Below are 12,082 nucleotides of genomic sequence, written 5' to 3' on the forward strand. Positions count from 1 at the left end.
AGCGAGGGCGCCACTCAGATGAACATGGCTGAGAGCGGTGACATGGACTGTAGCTGCTCAAGACTTACGGCAGCAGGCATGATTGATGGACCAGAGACCCAGATCACTGTGGGTCTCCTCATTCCAATGCACCTAGTGCGAGAGGAATACTATGTCAGTCCCTTAAGCATCTATCAGCTCTCATTTGTCATCATTGTATGTTTTATTCAACAAAGAAATATACACCTTAAGTGCAACTGAAAATGGAAAAATTTTTCAGATAAAACCGATGCCATGGAACTCAAACTCAAATGAACTAACAGTTGTAATGCAATGAGTTTTTTATTCACAGTTTAATACCACACTCTTTTTCCTGCGGTTCACCATCTTCTTAATTTCCTTCCTCCTCTCCTTTTTGCTTATTAATTATAATCAGAAATCTATGCATGAATGATCTAAATATTTGTACATATAAATGTATATAATATCTATGAAGACTTTTTATAATTTTTTACACTACTTTATGTATGTTTTTGAAACATGAATGGTTATAAATACTTCTGTCACCATTGAACAGTCATATTTATTCCAACTTACAAATAAAACACATGAAGCACACATGTGTCAATGTACATGTCTGTGTCTTATGTTCACCTTTATTAGATCTATATCTCATATATTAAATGTTAAATATATTCTCAAATACCAAATGATTACTACTTTAACTATTAAATTACTAATAACCACTTTCTTTGTACTGTATAAATAACCAAACATTTAAATATGATGAGAATCTTGTATTTAGGTTGACTTTTGCATTTAACCGAGAAAGCTCTATCTTAGCATTCATGCACTCTGTGCCTTGTCAGATGCTAAGAACTTCCACAGGAATTTAGAAGTCAAATGAAATAAACTGCATGGGAAATTCTTAAGTGAAGTTCTTTACAAGACTGAGTAACTCCCAATAAAAAGTTAAAATTATGATAAAATATATTAACAAAATATTAAAAACAACAAATTGCTCTTTTGTTCTCTCTTGGGACTGACAAGAAAAGCACTCATCTTTTTTTCTTTACAGTGACTACTGCATATGTGATTGATTTGAATTCATAACCAGTTTCAATTCATAGTTGGTAAAATCTAGTAAGAAACAACCTGAGTTTTCTTTTAGATCTCAAGGTGAAAAAACTTATAGTAAAGATGCAGGCTCTAAACAGTCTTGCTTCACTAAAGTGAAGTCTTTATTCACTAACTTCTTTATTGGCCAGGAGGCCATCAACATCAGCTTCATCTATTCTGTATTTCTTAGGTACACAAGATTTTTGTTCTAAGATTTCTTGAGAGGACACAGATATACAAAGGAAATTACAGTGCTGCATCTGGGAATCAAATGATTTACTTCAAATGATGTCATAAAATGTTAAAGAACATTATAGAAATGTACATTTTACTATTAGTAGCACAGCGGGAATTTTTAATTAAAATTTTAGAAAAAAATGCTGTGAAATTCTTGAACCACATTCACCTATATATTAAAAAGACCTATAGTTGTTACTTTGAATTGGTTGATTTTTTTAATTACTCATTGTTTTCTTTGTTAAGAGCTTAATTGGCTTGAGGATTTGTGGAATATTTTATATTGTTGCTGAGGGTCTGTTGAAGAAATGAAAAACAAAACCTTAATTGCATCCTCCACCAGTGTTGCTATGTTAATTCAGGACAACACACTCTAGTATTTAGACAGATGGTGGTGGCAGGCATATTAGCGCCAAACTCTACAGGGAAGCAGGAGAAAGTGTTCTTAGGATATGTGCTTGTCTGCCTAGTTTACACTTTGAAATCCCAGACAAATGCTGATTTATTCATGGCCAGATGTTTTCCTATCTGATTCGGCAGTTTACTACACCAGTAGGCATGTAATATGGAAGTAGCTGACTTTCCACACCAAGGAGTGAAAAAAAATATTTATAGTTTGGAAATAAAACAATCGTTAGGGATCCAGACTGTTGTGATCATAAGGTGCTTCATAGGGAGTATGTTTCTGATGGATCTGTAGTGTAGGGTTAAAGGCTTAAAGTCTTGGATTGAACAGAGTCTGGCATTGGGCTATGTTTAGATAGTAAACAAGTTTTAAAAGACTGGGTTTATAATAAATTATCTGGGAGGCTGATTCTTGACACTTCCGATTACAGGAGTCTTCTACAAGAAAACACTGTTAGTACAAGGTTGGCATTCATTTAATTTGTTTTATCTTACATTTAAATAACTTTCTAAAGAAAAATAAATACAACCAAATTCTAAACATGTTGCCTCAAGGAAAGATGCATTCCTGGTGACTTATTTTTTAATCATTACTTTTTAAATTGAAATATAATTACAAAATTTTTCTTCTACTTCCTTTCCTCCCTGTAGCTCCTCCCATATGCCCCCAACCTCTTGGTCTATCTTAAATTCATGGGTTCTTTTCTTTATCAGTGACTTATTTCTAATACCTTTTTAATTACCAGAGGAAAACAGGAAGCAGCCATAGTCGTAACCACATTAATCCTAAAAAGTCCACTCTTAAGTATCATTTTGCCAGTTCGTGTGTCCAATGATAAAATCAGCCACATTGTTATAAATAACATGATGCTACTCTAAGAGGAAATGCTTTAAAAACTGATAAATTGAGTAGTGTATTTTAGAAATCCACCCTGAGAGCTAGAGAGAGGCTCAGTGCTTAAATGAACCTCCTGGTCTTGCAGAGGACCAGGGTTCTGTTTCCAGCACCCACACAGCAGGTCACAACCACTGACAACTCCAGCTTCAGGAACTCTGATGACCTCTTCTGAACTCTGCAGGTTAATAGGAATACATACACACGGTACATATACTAGAAGGATGGCAAAATAACTATATATATAAAATATATATAATTTAAAAACTCTAGTCCTGGAAGTCCTGAAATGTATGCTGTATGCATTTGAATATTCCATAACTCTTATTTTGACATACTCATATTCCCAAATCAACAAAGGACATATGAATCTCCAACTTGGTTTCTCTTCTCAAAAGTTTAATCTCCATTATTAAATTGTTTGTCAAACATATTTAGCCATACAAATCTGTTTAAAGTCAAATATTTCTCTGTGTCTATGTGTGTGCCTGTTCATGTTTGTATGGGTGAATAGGTGTGTGTGTGTGTGTGTGTGTGTGTGTGTGTGTAGGAGAGAGAATGTTGGAATAATCATTTTGTACACTGTGTGAAGATGAGTCTCTATTTTACTTCATCTGCCTAAGGCACTTTCTGGTTTGCTAAATAAAGAGCTGAACCGCCAATAGCTAGGCAGGAGAGGATGATAGGCAGGATTTCTAGGCAGACACAAGAACTCTAGGAAAAACCTGAGGTGCAGGAGATTTGCCAGTAGACATGGAGGAAGTGGGATTTATGGTACTGAGGAGGAAGAATGAGTCACAAGGCAGAGAGTATAGATTAATATAAACAGGTAAATTTGAGTCCTAAGAGCTTGTTTGGAACAACCTAAGCTAAGACCAAGCTTTTTTACTCTTAATAAGAAGTCTCCATGTCATTTCTTTGTGAGCTGGCAGTCCAGAGAAAGAGTGACTATGTAAAAGAGCATATTTAAAGGCAAATATCATAAAATAAAATTTCAATCATTAGAGTAGAACCTACAAAGAGTAATATGTATTACGTTATTTTTGCCCTTACAAGAACAACTTCCGGTACAAGAGTTATTTTAGCTAACAATTCTAAACTGCAGTCTATCAGAGTAAAGACCCAGGGTCCAGAGATTGAGAGAATCTTCTTATGCTAAATCATCCATAGTTAGGAAGCTAGAGCAGAAAATACATACATCCAGTGCTTAACTCACTGTCTCCACTCCCATACAGTATAATACCCTCAGCCTTGGTAATGATGCTGCTTGCAAGGAGCTGTATCTTCTCATGGCATTTCATAATGACAATCCTACACAGGACTGCCTCATAACAACTCGATCCAGATAAGCACTTTCTTTAATTATTTTAAGGCTTATATACTACATGAATTTTAGTCAAAAGAATGGTACCTGAATTGGATCTCTGACTCTGCTTATCTCCTGCTATCATTGAAGGCTTATTAAAGGGGGAGGCTTATTTCCTCCTAGGAAATAATATGTAAATACAGCTCTGGGTGGGGACCTAAAATTCTACTTAGAGGGTGTATTCAACTCAATCAACACTAAAGAAATGACTGGAATAAGTATCCCTTTGATGAGATAATGTCCTTTTACTTCCCAGAAAATTCTGACCCTTGTGCTATCATTTATGACTGAATTAATCCTGATTTTCTGAATTAGTCATAAAAGCATAACTTTTATTTTATTCTCTTTTACATCTCTTGGATTTGCTCAGAGACTACACAGATATTGAACATCATGTCCTCCCTCCATTTCTGCCTTCCTGGTTTGGCTGCTTGCAGTTTGCCTTTTCCTTTGCTCCATCTTCATCCTCTTCATCCTCCTGGTACCTGCTAAGATTTTCAGCTTCTTTAACTGTTTTTTCCCTAAGAAATTTGGTTTTGAGATTTCTTCTGAATCCACCCTCAAATTATTTAATGTATGAGACTAAGAACCTTGAGTGTGACCCTAGTTTTCCTGTTAATGCATGGTAGGTAGCCCAGGTGAGACGAGCCAAAATTTCTGATAATAATTACAGGAATTACTTCCTGCAGTTGAACCTGCTGTATTTTCAGTAATAGTCACCATCTGCTGCTAAAAGGAGCTTCTCTAATGAAGAGTTAGAACTATGTTTTCTGAGGCCAGAGTCTTTACGGATGCAGCTACAACACAGCTCCTAAAGCCGAGGTCTAGAGAGCACATAAAGTAAATGTAAAATTGTTAGAACAAGAGGACCAGGAAAATCTGCTGCCAGTTGGTGTCTCTAAAAATGAAAAGAACCTGTACTCATGATATCTTACCAATCTTACCTTCTGAACAAAACCTGAGAAATAGCACATTAATGGACGTTCTAAAGTGGGAGGAAGAAGTCTACAAGGTCACACCCGACACCTGTTGGGAGCTGGAGAAGTAGTCTTTCCCAGGGATGAGCCTCTAATTGAATATCCAATACCCATTGGTCATCCCTGATATCCTATACATACAAGTAACACTAAATAAACTACCAAGTTGTTTCATGTATTTAGGTATAAAATATATGCTATGAATTCACAATGGAGTTAGGCAGGGGTAGGGTGGGGAGCTTTACAGGAGGCTTTGGAGGGAGGAAAAAGAAGGGGGAAATAATTAATTTTATTTTACTTTTTATAAAAACATTACTTTTGTTGTCCAGATTAATAACTATCTATCAGAAGACTTTCCTTTAAAGAAAAGAATCAGGCTATTGTCCCCTAATTAAGACCTAATCTGAAAACAAGCCCTGACTCATAGAGACAGAAAAATGTTCAAAGAAAAACTGTCCCAAAGACTCTTAAAAAATTAGTTTCTTCACTGTGTTCTCTTTTTGCCATTGTCCAGTCTCAGTCTTTGAGTGTGCTTCACTTTTCTCTGTAGCAGACTTGTCCTGTCTTTTCTACTATACCCTGTGTCCTTAAATTCTTTTTTGTTGTTGTTCGAGACAGGGTTTCTCTGTAGTTTTGGAGCCTGTCCTGGAACTAGCTCTTGTAGACCAGGCTGACCTCCAAATCAAAGAGATCCACCTGCCTCTGCCTCCTGAGTGCTGGGATAAAAGGCGTGCACCACCACTGCCCGGCTTGTCTGAATTCTTAAAGTAGAGTTCACAAAGGCTGAGGAACTGAGGCAGCAGGCCTGAGCATGATGCTGATAACAGAAATGAAAGTGTATAAAGAATATCTTAAGAATACAACTTAACTTGGGAAGACAAGTAGAGAGTGAGGAAAGCCCACTCATAGCCTTGAAAGTTACTGTATGGAAAAAAACAAGTTGGCACAATAGAAATCTAGAAATTCCCCAGCTGAGGTCAATTAAAAGGAACTTAGGAACTTTCCATCTCTAACACAGGCCGGGGGCTCCAGATTATCTGATGAGGCCTATGGCTATTGTAATACTAATACATATCCTTGAATAGGGAGTTAGATTATAATACATACACTTGGGTGGAAATTCAAGATGCTGGCAAAATGTATAAGCAATGAAGATGCATATATAATTTATATGAAATAAAGTATGCACACAGAATCCAAACTATGCAAATGAACACCCAAACCATGCTATATAACAAGCATCGCTATCTTTGTGCATTGTTACTGTCTGAGCTACTAAACTTTTGGGGTTCTGCCTGCTCCCTTCTTTTGTAATAGAACCTCCTATTTGGTTTCTGTTATCCTTCTGTTCAGTACATTTCTTTGGGACAAAAGAACCCAGAATCTCTCCACAGTTTCCTTCTGAACTTAACTCACATATCAGCTGCTATGATAAAGAAACTTATTAGTGCATACTAATTTAGAACAGATAGCAGACTTCTTCAGACAGAGAGAAAATAATACTGGAAAGAAGTTTGAGTTTAAAAAAATATGAAAAGTACAGATAAAACAAACTATTGGAGACTTATGCTAGATTTATTATCTAATTTTCTAGATATCTTCAAAAGAAAACTGGCAAGTTAAGTCTACAATAAATATGATATTTGGAGAATTACATGATGTGCATAATTAATGTACTTAAGAACACTACTCATAAGATAGAGGGGTCGTGAATAATTATAACAAGAGTTCTAGACCAGAATTCAAAGTTGGGGCGATGACAACACATTGGCTGTCCCACTCACTCCAAATAAAAGTAATATTGTAAAGGTCAGAAAAGATTTTAATTAAAATATTTATTTGGAAAGATCGGAATTATTCATTTCAACCTATCTTGCATTACTAACAAGAACCTTAAGCACACAGAGGAAGAAGGGTGTTGGGGGCAAAGGGTATGTTTAGTTAAACATTGACAGTCTGCTCAACCATATCAGTTTTGATTTTGCAAGGTGGCCTTAGGCAATCTTCATGTTGTCACGGGACAAACTGCTTTCCATTAGATCAGTGTTACTGCCAATCCCAGTTAAACACATCCTCGACTCTGGATTCACATTTGCACGGGTAGTGCCCATGGAGACAAGCATGCATACACACATATTACATAAAAAGATTTTTAAGTCATTACTAAAATAACCACTATTAACAGACAGAGGGTAGGAGAAAGAATTACACAGAGAGACAGACACAAGGACACACGCCGAGAGAATACACCTGTAACTGTCTCTAGCTCTTCTCTTCTACTCTAGCTTCTTGCCAATGTGATAAATCAAGAATAGGAAAAACAATAATCAGAACTAAAAGAAGAAAGAAATAGATGTTTTCTTTAACATTGTTGTTCAAGAATCTGATTGGAAAATACCAACAAATGTCACAGCCTACACCATAACTCTTGCTGTGAGAGGTTTGTGTGAAGGAATATGAATAAACAAAGAAAAAGATGGCCAAAGCAGAACTAACATGATAGTCAATTCCTTTGTTAGGAAGGTATCAGGATCATCTGATACATAAAACTGTTGGAATGAGTGCATGTGTCCATAGCACTGGGTTCTATGCTGGGGATCCACAGTGAATCTTGATCTAGACCACCTGTCATAAGTCTCAATTACACAAGTTTAAGGGTAATGTAGCAGTCCAGATGAAAGTTAAAACTCTAAAAGTTTCAAAGGAGATCAGAGAAAAACATGTTTCAGAGCTCATGATTACAAAAAACAGACTAAAGGAAAAAAAAATAACAAAACAATACAGGAAAGCTAAGCCAAAGAAGGAAGGCTGAATTAACTCTTCAAAAACTTCAGTTTAATGTTATGAAACCCATCAAGTCATGATTCCAATCTTCAATATCACAGCATTAAACTAATTGTGTGTAGGATTCCTCCTTTCGAGCATGGTAACAGATGATAGCACTCTGAATTAATTCAGGCGATTACCACCATTAGGTGATGATGCAGCTAAACCTTGAACACTTAATACCTAAGAAATGGACATCTATAGCTTTGAAGTATAATATTTGAATTTAAAAGTCTTCTTGTGCTGTAGTCATGCATTTCCAGAATTGTCAACACCCTAGGTTCATGAGAAGTCAATCTCCAGACATTAAAAACTCAGCAACAGCTGGACATGATGCGTGCGCCTTTAACCCCAGAACGCTGGAGGCAGAAGGAGGTGGATTTCTGTAATTCCAGTCCAGCCTTATTTACACAGCACGTTACAAGACATACTATGCAGAGTGACTTGGTATTCCCTGTGTTTTGTTTTAAAGTATCAGAACAGACTGTCAAAACAATTGCAAGGATTTTCGCAACTTTAAAAAAGGAGGTGGGACTAAGTTACCCCTATTTCTTTGCTAAAAGAGTCCACAGTGAAACAATAACAAAAATATCAAACTTCATTCTTGTCTGATATAGATTCTATTAAATGTTTTGGGCTCAGTTTTTTTCTTTCCTCACATCCTCAGAGGTACTGGTGTGACAGAAGTGACTTTTTTCTTTTCCTAAAAACCACTGTGTTAAGGAACCTGCTTCCTCTTTTGTAAGAAGCACACCCTAGGGATGGTTGAGAATAAAACTGTTCGTGAATGGACCAGGCTATAAGGCCAACACTGGAATGACTGCCGTTTGCACAGGTTTCCTTAACTAGAGAGTCACGCCACTGATGCTGGATATTTGAGTGCTCAGGAAGCTCAGAGGATATTAGCAAGAAGCTAACAGTTCTTCAGCCTCGATGAGCACACTTTGATAGACTGTTTGATAGTTCCTACCTTTACTCTGTGTGGTTACACTTAAAAACACTTAATGAAATGTATTAAGTGTGTGTGTGTCCTGTGTGATCCTTGTGTCCCAGGGTTCATGAGGAAGTCTGAGGAGAACTTGCTTGAAGAAGTTCTCTTCCACATTGTAGGTCTTGGCGATTAATTGTCAGGTTTGGGAACTTAGATTATGTTAACTTAGATTATGTTAACTTCTAATGAAGAAAGTAAGACAAACACACATTGAGAACATGTTCTTTTAAATTAATCCTCCATGGGGGCTGGAGAGATGGCTGAGTAAATGCTCTACACTGATTACTCTTGCAGAGGCCTGGGATTCAGTTCCCAGCACCCAAATAATGGTGAACAACTGTCTGTAACTCCCTTGAAAGTCGTTTAACTTCCACAAGCATTTCATGCATGGTGTACCTGCACACACGCACACACACGTACACACACACACACACACACAAATTAAGTATGTAAATATTTAAATACTAAAAATAAAATCAAATTTCCTCCACCTGATGTCTATTCACTTCATCTCCCCAGAAATCACCACCGCATCAACGTTTTCAGTTTCCTCCTGAATAATTCTCTTACTTGTCAACAAGTAAAAATATGCTATCTGAATTTCACAGCTATGGAAATTGTCAGAAATGAATCTATACCTTATGACACAATTCAAACTATAAGTTTCTTAACTGGGGCTTGTCTCTCATGTAATCCATCCAAGACAGTTCTGCTTGTTTAAGTTCCTGCGAAGGTATGACACGCAGCATGTTTAACAGGCTCTAACATATTGCTATTCATCTGGAAAGGCACGCAGCCAGGGGAACTGAACTTTAAATAATCCCCCACTGGCATTTGATCTGCTCTCTTCTGCTGAGGAGGTAAGTGGACCTTGGCTCAAGGACTCCTGGAGAGACACAGGAAAGGCAGTAGTTTCTTAGACATCATCATTCCGTATCCTAACTAATACTGGGCCTGACACAAGGCGAGACCTTGGGCAGAGCCGCTGTAAAAATGCTACTCTCCTTTAACCCCTCCAAGTAAATCAGGAGAATGCTTCCCTTTCCTGACTTAAAGAAATTTGGTCTTTGACCTCTAGAGTCAGAACTGGCCTCGACAACTCTTTCAGATGGCTGTAGTATGAGCTTGTTTGATATATGTCAACTATCATAAACAAACAGTATTTCATGGCAGACCTTTAAATAATATACATATGTCCAAAGTTGGGGTAGGTGTGTTTCTATCCCAAGCATGTTGGCATATGAGATACTACCGACAATGAGATGATGCTTCTTTAGGCCACGATTTGGTGTCTGGTGAAGGTATGATTGGTGATATGGCGCACTACACTGTACCATCTATCAATGTGTTCACTGCCAGAACTTCAAAAGGCTGCCAGGAGCTGCAAATGCTCTAAATGTCTCCTGTTCGTGTAGTGATATTTCTGAGTCTATGTTATTTCTATATTTAATAGTAAAATGTAGATGAATAGTTCATAATCTAAATGGTTGCTTAGTAATATATCTGCAATCATTCAAGCCTGAGGATCTGAAAGTTTTTAGAACTGAGAATTTCTACATTCAGTTTTCTAGAGAAAACAAAATAAAACTCTAATAATAAATTGAACAAGTTTAAACAAAACAAACTCTTGAATTAAAGTAAGTAAGATTACAAGATTATTTTCTTAATTTCTGTAAATGCTAAACATTTTTAAGTGATCTTCATACACACACATACATACACACATACACACAGACTTCTATCTCTAAGTTGAAATGCATTTCAACATCTCTTGTTGAGTAATGCTTAATGAACTGTAATATAGCGAGATATTGTAGCAAATACAGTATTAAAATATTTTGGTACTTAATAGTTCAAAAATTATTTTATTTAATTGGGACCAACTGGCTTCATTGCATCTTATAAACTTCGCAATATATATTCAGAATAAAAGGAATAAAAATGAACAGATGTTTCTCCTTAAAGAAGGCAGACTAAGATTTTTCTTACACAATAAATCAGCTGCTGGTACATTTCTAGGACATTGCTTGAGGCTGTTTTAGTATAAAATTTTTAACACACACACACACACCGCACACACAAACACACATTTACTCTTACCTCGGTGTGGATCCAAAATTGGTACAGGAGATTGAATTGAATGTGAACAGCAAATACTGAAGGTGGTATGAAGAGTGCCAAGGGAGAGTAGAAAATCTGTAAGGGAAAAAAATCTATTCACTTTACAATCATGAGTCCTCAACAGAAGCCTTATGAACTATCCTTCTTCAGCAAGCATAATTTTCCATGTATTTATGGCCATCCCTTCGCAATTTTAATTTTTCACATGGTGATAGGATTGCAAGTGATAATCTTCTTTTGGGAATTTAATTTTTTGTAATTAAAATATCAAGGCTACATGTTATTTCCTTACCATGGGAAGATTAGATGTGTTTCCTAGAAGTATAATGATGGCTTCTAATGCCCAAATACTTTACTGAAGCAAAAATTTAATGCACATGCCTTTGTACCTTGACCACTTCCAAATGCTCAACTGTTCTCTAGCATTATCATAATAAAATGCAATCATAATAAAAGAAAAATATGTGGCATAATGAAAGAGTAGAATGTTGTTTCTTTTTTAATATTTCTATGATTGATTAAAGGTGAAAGATGTCTTAAATTTTATCAAAGTTATTTAGGTAGGAGGTGTTGTGTGAGGACAGTGGAAGCAAGTCTAAGGGTCCAGATTGCCTAAAAGAGGGATATTTCCACGTCATGGAAAAACAGCTTTTTCTTAAGCCCTCAAACTGCTTAGAATTGACTAGTAAGTAGGTTTTGTTGTGGCATCCTAACAGCTTATTCCTGTGAGCATTCTTATGTGGTCAGCATAATTGTCCTGGAAGAACCCGCCCCCCAAAAAAATAGATTTCAGAAGAATCTCACTCCCCCTAACACTTATGATTTTATAGAATCTATATTTCTAAAATGCTGCATATTTTAAAAACTATTCTCCTGAATGCTATTATTTAATTGCTGAATTGTATAAAGCATTTGTCCCCAGTCATGGAGTCATTTGAAGGATATTTAGTAATGGGTTGCATTGGAAATTAGAAATTTATGAAATTCTTATTTTTGTTCTAAATTTGTCACCTAAAATATAAGATTTTACAAATTGCAAACAGGATGAATCTCATCATTTTCAATAGATAAAAAGCAATGGGTCAAATCAATGAGCAATAAGAGAATATAGATTTTTTATTCAGGAATTCAACTTCCCAATCATGATTTCAATACAAACTTCCTTG

General features: G+C 36.2%; 1 protein-coding gene across 1 annotated transcript in view; it reads right to left on the reverse strand.

Annotated features, from left to right (window-relative positions):
• The window catches only part of Agmo (alkylglycerol monooxygenase), a 262,696-nt gene that overhangs the window by 144,578 nt on the left and 106,036 nt on the right, over window positions 1-12,082 (reverse strand). The window contains exon 5 of the mRNA XM_075947527.1: window positions 10,896-10,991. Coding sequence (XP_075803642.1) covers window positions 10,896-10,991 — 96 coding nt within the window. The remainder of the gene's footprint in view (window positions 1-10,895; window positions 10,992-12,082) is intronic.

Source organism: Microtus pennsylvanicus, chromosome 14, assembly GCF_037038515.1.
Source record: "Microtus pennsylvanicus isolate mMicPen1 chromosome 14, mMicPen1.hap1, whole genome shotgun sequence".
Lineage (NCBI taxonomy): Eukaryota > Metazoa > Chordata > Mammalia > Rodentia > Cricetidae > Microtus > Microtus pennsylvanicus.